Genomic DNA, 15,710 nt, shown 5'->3' with positions numbered 1-15,710 from the left:
TGTTTTCTTCCAGAAGATACATAATTATTCACTTTTCGTGCTTTCTTCCCCAGGTTACACATTGTAGTTGCTCCCACATCTTCTCCCTGGCTTTCCCTGCAGACTGCTTTGTTCCATGCACAGCAGCTTTTGTTTTTCTTCAGTTTGGTTCCATACTGAGGTCATGAATTACAGCATTTGGAAGAAGGTGGCTGGAGCGCCTCTCTTCACTTTTCTCCCTTCTGCTTTGCTTAACTGTGACTAGGCAGCTAAGTCTTGGAAAAGACTGGGAACAGAAGTGAAAAAAAACCCAGCTGATAGTGATATTCACCAAGCTGTAAATAAAAATGGAGCTGTTAATACAGATTCTCTGTTCAGAGGTGGTCCAAGCAAACTGTAAGGAGCAATTCTCTATTTTCAGGGGCTTTGCAATTTACCTATTTGTTTTGATCGGTGCTGATGTCAAGCATGCTTTGGTTCTGCTAAAAGCTTTGCAGCAGGGCAAACTGAAAGTTCTGGGGAAAGCAGCATTGCATTCTTCGTGCCCTGTGGTGCCAGCGATACCTGTATGAAGTGCACAGCACACTGATTGGGCACACTGTGCTGATTTATATTTTCAATTTGGTTAAATGGCCATAATGGCTGTAGTGATGCCTTCATATTTCAGTTCAATTCAAAACCACATTAAAAGCTGAACCGATGTGTGTTTTAAAGCAGTGATTTTTATCCATTCTGCGTTTTCTTGTGTTTCAATGTCAGACTTATTAATGTGAGTTTTTGCAGCACCTCTTCTTTTTGGGAGGTTGTTCCTTCTCCCCTTGAAAGCCCAATTTTCTTGGATGAGTTGGTAATCCTAAATATTTTTAAGTTTTAAAGGATGGCAACAAGAAGCCTGAAAGATGTGTTACACTGTATTATTGGTGCATGAAAAAACAGTGATGGATTCAGTAGTTAAGAATGGAGAAAAGAGTAATAATTTTGTAGAGGTTATTTAAAGTAGAATATATTGGGTAAGGAGAGATTTTTGTTGAGGTTTATTTGTGTAGAGGCTGTCACCGTACATTATTTATTTATGCAAAGAAGCGATCAGTGTCTGTATCAGTTTTAACTCATGGGAGCATCTCTTCAGAGCCCACAAGCTTTGACTGTTTCCCCAAGCCCATGCTGTGCCATGTGGAGCTGGGACTGGGCTTACTGACAGATGCTCCAGAACCCAAAGGCCTTTACCATACGTGCCTGGAGGTTCCAGGGCTCTGCCGCTGCCATTTCCACTAATTGCTGCTTGGTTTGTTTCTTCTGTTTACTCAGAGATCATCTGAGTGTGCTTAATTGTTCCTCAGCTGCTACGTGGCAGCACGCAGAGCTCTTGCAAAGAGGGAAGCTGTTGTTGTTGTATGTGGGATTTCCTTGAAGGAGCATTGCTCATCCAGCTTGGTGCAGGCTGCTGGGGTCTGTACTGACCTCAGGTGCAGGTGTATGTAATTCCTGTGGATGTTTATTGCATAGAAAATGCCATCGGTCTTCAGTTCTTTCTCTACTTGTTAGAAGCTTGCTTGAAAGCACCGGGCTTTGGTTTATTTTGTAACCAACAAAGCGCAGTGTAGCCATAGGTGTATGTAGGCAGATGTTCCTAGTGCTTGTTCAGGAAAGCATGTCTAAGGAAATGCAGATGACTTGCTTTATATTCTTAAAATAACATAGCATCCCAGGCTAATTCTGAGGGCATTTTGTTGCTTTGTTGTTTATGTATGTTTCTGAGTGCAGTAGATGAGGCTCACAGCTACACAGAGAACTGACATTTATCTGCACGGTGCAGCATGACCTTATCGTTCATAAGTGGCATTTCCTCTCAAGATAATGAGCACCTTTTTATTTAGGCCAGACAAAAGCCAAATTCGCTGTAGCTGATTTCTACAGCCTATTAACGCTTTACAGATGATGTTATTGTAATTGTTGCTGATACCGGTTTCTGTTGCATTCCACTTGCTCTTTGGATAAAGCTCTTGTTTCTGAACAGCAGAGGGGAAGTGAGAGTGGTGAGGTCGCTTCATGAGCACTGTGGAGCTGCTGCATGGCACAAATCTGGCTGCTCCTGCCACAGATGAACATTTTGAAGAACCTCTATGGGCTTCTACAGGGCCTGTTCCACAAAGAGCAAGCTGACAGCAGTTTGGTGCATGCTGCCCTGCAGTGGGCGAACAAGCAGGTGACCCCCTGAGGTCAGCCCTCCTCACATTTAGGCAAAGGGAAAACTTCAGAGCTGTTTATCTGCTCGGGTAAGAAGAAAGAACATTTAAGCGTGGGAAAAAGTGTGCTCACATTTACAGATCTGTTGCCTTACCCTGGTGCCACTGCTTGATGTAATTTTGCCTGCAGCATTAGCTGTGCACTCACACTCCCTGCCTAATGCCCAGCCACCACTGAACGTGTGCTCTGTGGTGGGAGCTCATCTCTGAGATGATCTTAGCATCTGTTCTGACTCCTTGCCTTGCCAAATGGAGGTCTTCAATGTTTCTGTAGCATGGCTTTGCTGGACGGAGATTCAGGTGTGAGGAAACTCGAGGTTTTCTAATGGGACCGTCACCTTTTGCCTTGTCCGTCTGCATCTGCTGGAGTGAGAAGTGATTGTGAGTTGCTGGATTGCTTTCCTGAAATGAGTTGCTGTTTGCTTCACTCAGAGAAGATAAACAATTGCATCTCAACAATATCCCGTCTGGTATCTTTGTTGGCAGGCTCAGCAGAAGGGCTGAGGACTGAATGGACCGTGTTTAGGATGAAATTGCAGGGCTCCCTGAGGGGCTAATGCTTTCAGATCCAAACTGAGAGACGTTGATGAGGCAACACAAGGAAATAGGCATTTCTGTTCCTTTTGCTCTGTCTATTTTACAGATAAACAAGGGACTTCAGTCTCAGACTGGTTAATCCTGCAAGACAGTTATTGTGAAGGGAAAGTGCAAGTTTCTGCAACGTAAATTAAACTGATGCTTGGCAAGCACAGAATATACATCTCACCTATGCTGTGCAAGGATGGTCTGTTTGCTCTTTCTGTTCTTGTTATTGCCATTATTTTTTACCCTTTGGTACCCTTTTCAAGCCCTTTTTTTAAGGAATGGGAAATGTTAAAGATCCCTGCAGGACAGGCTTTGCAGGAGGCACAAAGCACCGCGTGCCCACTGGGCTGCCTGGAAAAGAACCCTTGGGTTCGGTGAGAGTCCCCTTCAGGCTCTGCAAGAAGGAGCACAGGATTAAGAAGAGCATTTAAAAAGGGTAATTAAGTTGGCAGCTTTGTTGGATGCTGGAAAGCTGCAGCCTGGAAATATCATGGGCAGGCAGACGAGGTGGGGGGAAAGGAGGGGGTAGGAGACAGGTGGCAACAAGAACCAGGGAATAGAAGTTCCAGTTATTTTGAGGAACAGTTATAGTTTATGAGAAATCTTCCTGCAAATGCTTTTCAGAAACCTGATTCTCTCTGGGAATGGCTTGTGTTGCTGTTCACTGCTATGGGTAATGTAATTGATGATGCGATTTGTAACTTAGCCTTGGTGGCTTTGACTGCACTCCTGTTTTGGATGGCCCTCCCCACAGACCAGCAAGAGCACTTCCAGCGCTGCACTGTAATGAGAGCACTTAACAGTACATCGGTCCCATTATGCAGAGAAGACTCAAAGTTGATCCAAGATGGCCCACAAGAGCTTCAGTTTTCAGATAAGAATTTAATGATGACACAAAAGCCCTCTTAGGATTGAGGGCATGTAGGGAAAACCGCATTCACAAACTTGTTTGTGCTCTTCATACACTTGAACATCGTTTCTTTTCATCCCTCTTTCCTTCACCACATTTGTCCTGTGTTGTTGGCCTCCACCTTACTAACAAATGATTAAGCAATAACAAGAAAACAACCCCAAAACTTGCTGTAGCCTTCAAGTGTTTGCTTTGAATTTGCTGCCTGTTTATAAGTCATTCATTCGAGCCAGAGTGGCAGTTAATTAGAAATGTGGTGAATCCTTTTTTCAGTAATGTGCCAAGAGAGGACCCTTTTAGCTCATTTGCTTTTTTTTGTTGTTAATGGGTTTTTTTTTTTTTTTGCTGCAGCTTTTACACTGTGCTGAAATTCCTTTGGGATTTGTTTATTTAGAATATATTCTCAAATGAAAGTGGAAAGGTTTTGCACCTCTTTAAGGAAGTCAGAGGAGCATGACCGCATTCTGCAGGGATGCTGATGTTATCTGAGGGTGGTGAGAATGTATTTTACACATTTTTTTGCCTTCCAGTTTTTTATCTTGGAAGATTTTTTTAACCTTTTTAATGGAAGGACTGTCTGTTAGTAGTACTGGTATCCCTGTCAAACGACTTCAGGTAAATTTTGCTTCTAAACCCCGTTCAGCTCATAATACAAAAATGATGAGGTATAATATTATAATTGCAAATTGTGACTGCCTCTGTGGCCTTGCAGAGGACACGGGGTCCTTGGGCTTTGCTTTCTCCTTTCATTGAACACTGTTTGCACAGATCTTCTGCACCTCACAGAGGGGTGTAGGAAATTTGTACCGGCGCATCCCAAGCAGGGAGGCAGGGCGGTGGGTGAGACACAAACACATGGCAGGTGAGATGGTGCATGAAACCTACACTAATAAACACAGCTGGGTTTCTGTTGGCTCCACGGGACGTGCTGAGGTGTGGAGTGTTGCCAGGGCTTTTGAAGTGAAGCCTGTCTGCAAGGAGCCTGGTGGCCATTGATGCTGCAATGCCTGGGAATGTTAGCGCCGATGTTCTTCTGCAGGGCACAAGCAGTCTGTTGTGGGTAGATGTGTGTTGGGAATGGAGACTTGGATTTTTATTGTTTTGTTTTAGCAGCCGGTACCAGTGCTAGCTTTTTCCTTTCTTTTTTAAGTGTGTTTGTTATTTACCTCCCACCAACCCTCTTTATTTTTGTGCCGTGGGATCCCAGCAAGGCAACCAGAAAGAGCCAGCTTCTTCTGGGGTCTGACCAGAGAGCAGGTATGAAATCCCAAGGGAAATTCCTGCTTGGCCTCCAAGTGCAATGAACTTTCTGCTTTGAAAAGGAGGATCTCTCCAGTAAACTCACCTGTCTCCCCATCATACAGACAATACATGAAAATCAAGGTGCAGGACAAAAGCAGAGAATCATTCCATTCATTTCCTCATCTCCCCCTCATTCGGTTCCTCCCTGAGTCGGTTGCACCCAGTGCAGCCATCGGAGCCCATCAGCTGTGTGAGCTCACCCTGACGTTTGGAAAACCCTGTCTAGAAGGGGAATCAAGCATCAAGCTTCTGCTAATTATAATAGCTGTGTTTAAATTGTAATGTCTGCTTTATTAAGCAAAATCCAGCCACACACTCAGACTAGAAGCTGCAAATATGTATCAGAGGAGACAGGTCCTAAACAAACATTCTGATGGGGAAGCAAGGGCAGCACAAGCGTTGCTCTGTCAGAGCAAACATTGCACAATTCTGTCTGGAGGGTGAATGTTGTTTCCTAGCAACTTCCAGGAGTGTTTCAAATTTGTTGGAGACCCTCTGAGATTTAGGCACTTTCCCCACTGTTCCACTGGATGCCAAAAATACGCTGGTTGTAATTTCACAAGCCTTTCTTTCAAGGGCATTGCTTGCTTAAACCCTTCCCTGACCTTCATTTGAGCTTGCACAACCTGTACAGCAGTACAGAGAGCCAGGACAAGACATCAAGCTAAATTAAAACTAACCCAGGAGAAGGAAGTTCTAAGGGTGGATCTTCGCTTCCCTGGTGGTGGTTCCCAGCTGGCTTATGGTGGTCAGACTGGGATGGGTGTTCTGTGTGTGGGGTGCTGAGGGCAGGGCATGGGGTGGGTCAGTAGGGAGAAGTTATTGGGAATATGGCACATATGTCATAAAAGGCATCTTTCGGGAAGGGACACCGCTCATCACCAGCTGCTAAAAAGCCTTGAGCTTAGGGGAAGGTGCTGCTCCTCGGTCTTTAGGGGTGTTAGGGTCAGGGGGAGGTGTTGACTTCCCTTGTTTTGATGGTTAAAAGATTTGTCACAGCTGGAGAGGCTGCGGTGCAGGGGAAGTGTGAGAACAACCGTGCTCTGTTTCACGCAGGTACAGACCTTCAGGCTGGGGTCTGATCTGTGCTCAAAGCCCTCTTCTTCCAATCCATTGCTTCCCCTCTTGTCAGAAGCTTTCTGCCTGTACCGCTCGTATCTGAATTTCTGCTTGGATTCCAATTTCTCTGAAAACCTTATTTCAGCTCCTCTCCAGGTATTGATCCCTCTCTCAAACGATACAGGCCATTCCAGGCGCCTTCAGAAGCATTGGCACCCCGAGGCTCTTGGGTGTACACACCTCTCCTTGACAAGCAAGAAGACCATCCAGGTGTTCAGTTGTCAGCACGCTGGGAAGAGAACGCTGCGTTATGTTGATGGTCTGACAATCTCCTTTTATACATTTAAATTAAAAGTGATACAATCGCATAAATCATCGTCACTGTATGGAAACCGGGCGCTGTGATACGGAGCGGTTAGGAGATGACAGAGCGAATGCTCTTATTCTTGACTTTGAGAAGTGCACTGACAGTGAATCATTCTTAGTGATGAGATACAGCAGTGCTGACTCATCGGCTGAAATTAGAAGGGTTTATTTAGGTAGAGATGTAATTCCACCATTTTTTTTCTGATGAATGGATAAGAGTGAACACTTTTGTTGGCTAATTCACACACTTCATCAACTGAATGTCGTTTGTTTTCCCCTGACAATCAAACCTAACTGGAGGCAACTGATGGAGGGAGGGAGAACCTGGATCCGGGAAGGTGGTGGCACTGGGAAAAGCGTACCGTGCAGGATGGATGGTAGAAGAGTTCATGTTTTGGTAGAGATGTTGGCTGTTGTGTGGACAGCACTTTTGGTTTCTGAAGTTTTCTTTTAGTTTAGTGTGTGTTAATGTTTGCTTATTATTCCGTCAGTTGTAAGAAAGAGAAATAAATGAAAGTTGCTGAAGTCAGAATTTTGCCAGAAAGTGACAAGCAGACGTACAAATAACTGTTATCCCCTTCTCCAACCACCTTTGGCAATGCATCCAACAATAAGGGATTCTGTTCTTAAAGACATTATTGGGGGAGCACCAAAAAAAAAAAGGGGCTCCCTGCTGTGGTTGCACATTCAGTTGTTTTTCTTGGGTAAGAACAGCTTTGAGCCCACAGAGAGAATCTTAGTGGCAGCATCTTCTCTAATGGATGTTGTAGTGGTGAGCTCTTGGAGCGGTCCACAGGAGGGCCACTAAGATCAGAGAGCTGGAGCAGCTCTCCAGTGAGGGAAGGTGGAGGGAACTGGGCTTGTTGAGCTTGGAGAAAAGAAGGCTGCAGGGAGACCACATTGTGGCCTTCCAGTATTTGAAGGGAGCTCATAAACAGGAGTGGGAATGGCTGTGTGTGAGGGTGGATGGTGATAGGACAAAGAAGAATGGCTTTAAACTGAGACAGGGGAGCTTTAGGTTGGAAATTAGGAGTAAGTTTTTCACACAGGGTGGTGAGGCACTGGCACAGGTTGCCCAAGGAGGCTGTGGATGCCCAATCCCTGCAGGCATTCAAGGCCAGGCTGGATGTGGCTCTGGGCAGCCTGGGCTGCTGGTTGGCGACCTGCACACAGCAGGGGGTTGGAAGTGGATGAGCACTGTGCTCCTTTGCAACCCAGGCCATTCTATGATTCTATGGAATAACTCCTCTGGAGAGTCCACCAGGGTCTGGTAGTCTCCTGCTGGGAGCAGTTGGTGTGGCAGAGCTCCATCAGGCTGCGCTGTGCTGCTGAGGAAGCAGCTTCAAACTCCTGTATTTGTTTGGCAGTGTTCTCTCCCTGGGGGCTGCAGCACCATTTGATTAGGATGGAGGGAGGCAGACCTGTTGCAAGACTGTATTATTCCCCGCAGAGCTGTGCTAATCTTTTGGTCTCTGTGCTTGGCCTTAGAAAGGTGTTCAATGAAAACAGCAAGGAAAGCCAGGAGGAGAGAAGCTGCTCAGCTGTTGCATGCTGGTTTTCGCCTCAACCTCTGCTGCAGTTCACAGTGAAACTAGCAAACAGTCACTCATGTTTTGAGATTTTTGCAGATCTGACACTTCTTGTCATGTGAAAGATCAGGAAGCACCTGAGCCCCTTATTTTCCTACAACCTGCACCTACCTGCTTTCTTACAAATGTTTCTGTCTGGATTGGGATGCTCTGATCTCCATGAACTCATCCTTTCCTGAACAGAAGGCTCTACGTTTTGCCACTTCCCCAGCTTGCCTTGGTACTGAGTCCTTAACCAATGGGAGACAGCATGAGCAGCGCTGATGGAGTAGATAGAAAGTTTAGAGTGTTTCTCCAAGCTGTGCCTTTTGTTGCAGTTGTGAAGGTCACCTTTGCGTTGAGGATGAGGGAGATGAGGGTATGGCCACCTCTGCTCTTAGCCTGCAGCTCAGCCCCTGTGCTGCAGGAGTGGTGCAGACCATGCAGTGCGTTGTGTGTCACTAAGGGCACCTTGTGCTCAGAGCTGACCTCCTGGGCAAAGACGTTGGATGGCTTTGCAGAGTGAGTTTATCTTTGTCGTCAGGGGGGAGGAAAGGAGTTTCACGGAGTTCAATACTTTGCTTGGGGCCTCCCAGGAATTGTTAGGCAGAGGGAGAACGAAAGCTGGATCTTTGCTGCAGAACTACGCAGCTCATTTGGAGCTGGGTCAAGTGACTTGCCAGGAATAAAAATGTGGGGTTTTTTTATTTTGCTTGGAGTTGTATCTTCCTTGTACTAGTTGCTCTGCAATAGCTTTGCTTGCAGCCCTTTCTTACAGCATAACCAGTGAGAATTTGGTGTCATTTCATTCCAATAAAGCTCCTGTCAAGAATTCTTGTCGTTACTAAGTGACTGACTCTGCTAAAACAGAACACGGGAAGAGGGATTGGTCTGTCCTTGAAACTTAAGAGCAAGAGAAAGATTTGGTTATTATCTCTTTGCCCAGTAAATCTTGATAGCCTGTTTGACAGGAGCTTGTGTCTTGCAGACGTTTTCTCTGCATTTCAGTAATTATAACCATGACTTCAGCAATTTTTCAATTTGCAGCGTCGCTTTTTGTTTGGCACCCAAGAGCCTTTGCTTTATTCACACTTCATTTTGTTCACCAGCTGCTTTTTGTCTCTCACTGGGGGGCGGCATTTCACTGCTGCACATCCAATCCATCCCTAGGAACCCGCTTCTCATGCAGGTAGCAGCTCCTGCTGTTTGCTGCTTCCTTACCGTGCGCAGAGCAGCAACCTTCAGTCCCCAGCTGCTGCAGTTCACTACCAGGCACCCAGGAGCATGAATCCCTGGAGGTGTGGGGGGTCTTGAATGTGTAAAGCAGCGAGGCAGTTAGTTAGCAGTGTGTGATACCCGTCTGTCTCACTGACTGTGATCTCAAGTGATGCGGTTTTGTGAAACATCACAACATTTCTACTATAAAGTGCCAGAACATCATTTTAAATTGGGAATGACCCATGTAATTTTGGGATGCACAGAGATGCAAAAACAGTGCTGTGCCGCTCCCGGTCTGCAGTAATGCTGGGCCGATGGCTTGAAGGCTGGCCTTACCTAAATGGGCGTATAGCTTGGAAGGAAAAACAGGCAAACAGCTGGAAGTTGGGTCCTGTGGGTGAGATTTCAGTATGAACACTAATGAAAATTTCATTTCAGCTCTCACAGTATTTTAATATGCAGGATCACAGTATGGAAATAAACCCAAGTCTGACTGCGAGTGGCTGAGTTACGTCTGTCACAGTCTGCCACCCCCACAAGTAAGCTGGCTGTGGCATTTATTGTCAAATCAAAGTTTTCTCCCTGTTTTCGCCACAAATCAGAATCTTATCTCTGTGTGAGAGAGAACTGTTGATTCCAGACATCTCTTCTAACTGTTCTCATGACATTCCTCCACTGTTTCATATAATTTATAAGTGTGGTGCATAGAGCCCTACGTTTCTAAATTTATGATGGAATTCTGAGCACTATGATCAGTGTTTCCATGGGATTGCAGCTGTTTCCTTCTGCACTTCAGCCACAGCTTTGATGCTCAGTGTATTACCTGCATCCCCTGAACTTAAAGGAAAGAGATGGGGATGCACTTTTTTTCCCTCAGCTGAGGCCACCAGATAAGATTTGCTGGCTTGGATCACGTGGTTTGGATCACATCACTCTTCAGCTGCACACTAAGGCCATCTGCATAGTGCATCTTCTTTTGTAATCAGTTAGATACAAAAGTTACTGGGAAATTACCCTGCTAATGAATGGAGGACAGGCAGCACAAGGTGATGGGGCATGTTGGAATGCCCAGGATTTCACGTTTCTGTGTCTGGAACCAAATACGTCCTTCTAAATTTGTCTGCTAACTTTGTTGAAGAGGAGAGGCAAGAATTTATCTTCAAAGTCAATTAATATGAAATAGCTATTAATTAACATTATACTTAAATTTGCCAGTCATCACACCTGACTTGAATTTGCAGACAACTGTTGCATATAAAATACCACTAAGGACACCGTGAGCTGTGGCACGCTGCAAAGGGTTGGAGCAGCTTTGCCAGACTGAGCCCCCCCAGCACCCATCCCCCTGAGGTTTGGGTTGCTGGCTGTGTGCACACAACCCAGGCACAGGCAGCTCTGTGTATCTGCAGGCATTTCACGGAAAAGAATAAAAATGACGGGGTTTAATTTGAGTTAGTGAAAGTGCTGCTTGTTTTTCTCCTCAGCAAAGCACCCGCCTTGTATTAGTGAGACTGTAAAGGCAATCATGTTTTCTGATGAAAGCGTAAGGCTAAAATGATGTCTCCTAATGAAGATTGTTTTGATTTATTCCCTGTATGCGGCACAATTTTGCTTCCGTAGCTTTTGGAAACAAACTTTAATTTTGTGTCTCTGGCTGTTGTTGCTGCGCTGTGCCGAACCCACGAGCTGTTTAACGCACAGCATAGAGGAGTGCATTAATGCAGGTCCACAAAGCGAGCGCTTCGATTTGCTAATTGCTCACAGAGCGGAGGGTGTTGTTGTGGAGAGAGCAGCTGCTCATTACAGATTGAGCAGCTCATTTTTCTGACCAGCCAGGCTCACCTTGAGCTGCTCACCCATCATGCAGGACGCGTGGCTCGATCTGGAGCAAAGCAGGAGGCCAACAGCTGCACTAACATGGCCAGATTGCTTGGATTTCCTTCCCACCCCCCCCCTAACTCTCCTGCCCCGGCTCCTCTCTCCTCCCAGCTGGGAGAGCTGGGTCCGACCCGTGCCTCCCCCCTGCACACCTGCTGTTGTGCTGCCTTCCCGTTTGCATTTGAGCTATGAAATACAATGGAAATAATTACAGCAGGAAGATATAAGAGATTAATTATTGATGAAGGGAAGCGAGCTAAGCAATTCAGAAATGTCTCCTTGGGAGCCAGATCAGTTCCTCGCCTCGGAAGCTGCTCCTGCCCCTTGCAGCCCAGCACTGTATCACAGCAAGGCGGGAGCACAGGTTATCTGTCCTTCCCCACTGCTCTCCTATAAGGATGACAGGAGCGCTGACAGTAGATTAGACGGCGTTGTCATGTAAGATGAATGTTTGGAGTTGACAAACCCTTTTTTCCGTGGGCTTAAAGTAATTGACTGAATACTTGAGAGGATTTTTTTTTCTGCTTGTTCTACTTATTTGGTTTTCTTTACCTGTTTATGCCGCCTTCAGTGGGCAAATTGGACTTTACATGTATTTGTATATCTGATTCTTAAACTCAGCATCTGTTTGCTTATCAGATTACTTAATGCTTGAGCTCAGCGATCCATGGGAATTTAACATGGGTATTAAGTAATAAGAATTTCCTCAGAGCTTTAAGATAACTTCTGTGCATATTGTGAAAATGCATCACAAGTCTTTCCTACCGAGAGATTCCCAAGACACCGAGGTGGATGCGTTCAAGCTGAAAGCTCTGAGATGGGGCTGGCAAAGTGCTCCAGCACTGCTGTGAGTAGCAGCCCCATACCTGCTGGGGAGGGGATGCTGCTGGAGTGGGAGGCTCTACGTGTCACCTCCCTTCTCACCCACCTGCAGCTCCCCACTCACACCTACCCTGGCTGCAAGCAGACAGGGAGGATGGAAGGGAGACAAGAAATCCAACACTTCCTTCCTGAAAATATAAATGATCAGATGCAGTATAGCAGGATTTCTTTCAGGCCTTTCCAAGGCTGCCCAGCAAACATCCGAAGTGATAACGCTGTGTGCTATGCCAGAGCCCTTTGCAGCTCCTGCCTCCCAGTGCTGCACTGCTGGCAGCTCCGCCAAAGCGCACTGATTAAGTGAGATGTGGGGAGAAGTTCAGAGCCTAATTTCTTCTTCATAATTAAAAATGTGTGCATCTGTCATGCTGCTGGTGATTAGGTTGTATTTTCTTGTGGCCTAGTAGGAATATGGCAGTGAATCACTTTGCAAGCAGCTGTCCTCTAACAGCTGAGCTAGGTTCAATATTTGATTTAAGCTAATAAAAAGTCTGGGGTAGGGCTAATGTTTACAAACTGGATGTGATAAAGCATTCAGATCATCTGTTGCACAGCCAGAAGGGAGCAGCACAGGGGCCCCAGTGACGTGGGGCTGCGCCCTGTGCTCCCAGGAGCAGTTCTGCTGGAGGGGCCTCCTCGTTTCCAGCCCTCCATCATGTTGTAATGGCTCACAATCCATTAAATGTGTCCCTTTTGCTCTTCTGTGAGAGCTGTAGCCAAACCGTACAGTTAAGAATCTTTTAATCTTCATAAATAATTTCTTCTGGCAATCCAGTGAGCTTGGTTGCTGTTCTCTGGATTCCCTCTTGTTCAGCTGCCTGTGCCCTTTGAGATGAGCTGCCTAGAAATGAATGCAATGAAGAAAACCTACTCTGATTTAATTCCTATCTGATTGCTTCTCCAAATTGTATTGATCTGCTGTTATCAAGCTGCAGCTTTGAACTTGCTGTCCAGGTTTGCCTGTAGGTCTCTACTGGCATAACAATGTGTCAGGTTTGTATTTGGTTATTTTCTCTAAGACATACACCAAATAAATTATGGAGTATTTCCTTCTTATGCTCTCATCTGCTTGTATTATTTCTTTCCTGTCCAAAAGTTTTTGCAGCCTTCTCCCAAAGGGGAAACTGACTGACCTGCCCTCTTCCACTCTAAATCACCCCACAGTGTTATGGACCCCAGTGCTGTCCAGCAGGAAATTGAATGGAGAAATGACCCTCAAACTGAGGGTCATATGAGTGATGGCTACAGGAAACACATATGTAATTCTCCGTGTTTCTTTGCATCTCATTTAGAGCTGTATTTTCCATTTAAGGGTCACCTTCGCTTAGATAAAGCTAATGAAAATACAGAAAAGTGCCTTTTAGTTTTTCTAAATCAAAAATACTGTCAGTCCCAGAGTGTTGGACAAAGTCTATGCTGACCTCTCTCATAAAAAACATCTCTGGGAGGAGGCTTTCTAATTCTTTGCCACATGACTCTCTCCTGGCTCCAACCTGCTGGTGTAATTCTGCCTGATTAAGTATTAGTGAGAAAAAAAGATCTTTCCAGGTGTCTGCAAATGTACACTTTCTTGATGTTTCAGCATCCAACTTGGTGATAATTTCATTTCTCCTTCTTGCTTGCTCGTACACGCGCTCCGTGTTTGGTTGGGACTGGCATCTCCCGCAGTGTTTAATGAGTGTGTTTCATTTCCCTGTGCCGGGTCCCAGGCTTCTATTAAAACCCCTTTCATCCTATTTGAGTGTCTGTTTCTTAAGTAATACCACATCATCCCATGCCCCGCACAGCAAGAAAATGTTTGGTTTTTCTTTCCATTTCCACTGAGCTCTGCGGCCAGGGCAGTCTTGAACTGCTTGGTTGTTTGTATGCAAAATTAACCTTATGCTGTGCTGAACCCTGAGAATGCAGTGTTTTATTTGCCTGCATTTCAGTGCCGTTAGCCTGCAAAGCTCAGTGTTCTCCTTTTCGTTGTAATAAGCTGCGTGCTGTTTGCTTCTGGTTTGGATGTAGTACTCAAAAGACCCATTTTGTGTGTGGAGAGAGATTGTTAGAGAGGCTCTAGAGGGTTTTAATGAATATCCGCCTGAAATTACATGAATTAGTTTGCAAGAAAGTTGTTTTTTTTTCCCTGCTCTTGTTGTGTTTGTTTCTGTTGTTTAAATTAGCTTCTCTGTCATTGGTTGTATCTATTTTTTGGGCTTTCTGCTAACCAGAGGAATGCAGATTGCAGTGCTGTGAAGGAGAAGGCATGGGACGAATTTGCACTGAAGGAGGAAACGCGGCTCCTCACAGCCACCTCCAAAATATCTCCTTTCTAAATCCTTCCACATAAACAAAATCTTGGAAAGCTCCTCCTATGAGTCATGTTCCCATTTCTCTAGAAATAATACAGAGATACTGTAAGATGTTTCCACTCTGGTTTGACATCCTTTGAATTTCAAACTTCCTTTTTAAAAAGGGAAAAACAAACCCTTGCACAGCGATGTGTTCTCATGGGTGTTCAGTTGGGTTATATTGCAGAGAGGCTTTTTCTGGTGTTCTACCACAATTTTAGAGACTGCTAAAATCAACTACTTGGCCCAAAAGTCTTCAACAAGGTATTTTGTGTGAAGTTACCTTTACCCTCATCGCTCCTGTCAGTTTCGCAGTGAGCATCTTCTTGCTCTAAAGTTCCTTTGGAAGAGCAGAGAGGAAGCTCAGTTCTCAGACCTGACTGTAGCGTGCAAATCTGGGATGGAGAGCCCAGAGGGTTTCCTCTCCACAATGAACCCGTTCTGTCTGGTGTACTGTAGGCTCTTTTGGGCAGAGTGACCTCTCATAATGGGATACTGAGAGGGTATATCAAGACCTACCACTTAGAATTGCTTTTTCAATGCAGTGAAAATCACATTGCCTTTGGCAGTGGTTTTTGGTTGGGAGTGGGAAGGAGGATGGTCAAATCAAAATTCCCTTAAATGTCCTAAACTTTGTTTTCTTTTTATTTTCTGTCTCGAAGGTTCAGATGTCTCAAGTTCTGGAAGAAGTGGGAAATCAGAAGCAAAGAGCAGAGATGGTAAGAGGTGTTCTTTTTTTTTTTTTTTTTTTTTCTCATTTATTATTATTTTCTTGATGCTTCACATAGCAGTAATGTATGCAAAGTTCAGTGCCTTTGAAATGTGGATCGGTTCCAATTACTTGGATCTGGACAGCAAATGAACTCTTAAAAAGTTTGTATTATTGTTAGCAGTTTTGGCACTGCTTGTCCCTTCATGTACCTGGAACAAGCGTTGGATGAGATCTGCTGATTTGCCACCCTTCTTTTGGCAGTTTTTCTTTGGTTACTGTCTAAGATCAGAAGGAAGCATTTCATTTTACACCGAATTAACTCCTTTCTTTGGGGACCTCTGATTCAGTCTCAAGTGTGCAAAGGACGAGCAGATGAGATGCAACAATTACACGGACTAGTTTGTTATAACGGGTGTTAATTTTCTGCTGGTTTTGTCTGTGTTATTGGTAGTTCCCTCAAGGACCAAAAGCAGTAGAAGCCACAAGTGGTGTGCCCTTCCATACTAGTAGTAGATTGTCATACATCTCGTAGTTTATCCTTTTTTCATTTGGCTGTGGTGCTCCTTGCTGTTTCAACATCACATTTTCTATAATGGGAGCAGTAATTGATTCAGATTCTGAGTTGATCTTTTATTGTGGGCAAACATTTGTATGTTTTTCCATGCTCCATCACTC

General features: G+C 45.0%; 1 protein-coding gene across 6 annotated transcripts in view; it reads left to right on the top strand.

Moving 5' to 3' along the window:
- Positions 1-15,710, top strand: part of MAD1L1 (mitotic arrest deficient 1 like 1) — a 320,530-nt gene that overhangs the window by 134,730 nt on the left and 170,090 nt on the right. For all 6 annotated transcript variants that reach the window (XM_042864053.1, XM_042864057.1, XM_042864058.1 and 3 more), the window contains one exon: positions 14,986-15,042. In XM_042864053.1, coding sequence (XP_042719987.1) covers positions 14,986-15,042 — 57 coding nt within the window. The remainder of the gene's footprint in view (positions 1-14,985; positions 15,043-15,710) is intronic.

The sequence above is a fragment of the Lagopus leucura genome, unplaced genomic scaffold (genome assembly GCF_019238085.1).
Source record: "Lagopus leucura isolate 7727_CA_CO unplaced genomic scaffold, USGS_WTPT01 Super-Scaffold_760, whole genome shotgun sequence".
Taxonomy (NCBI): Eukaryota; Metazoa; Chordata; class Aves; order Galliformes; family Phasianidae; genus Lagopus; species Lagopus leucura.
This window is presented reverse-complemented; position numbering and strand designations above follow the sequence as displayed.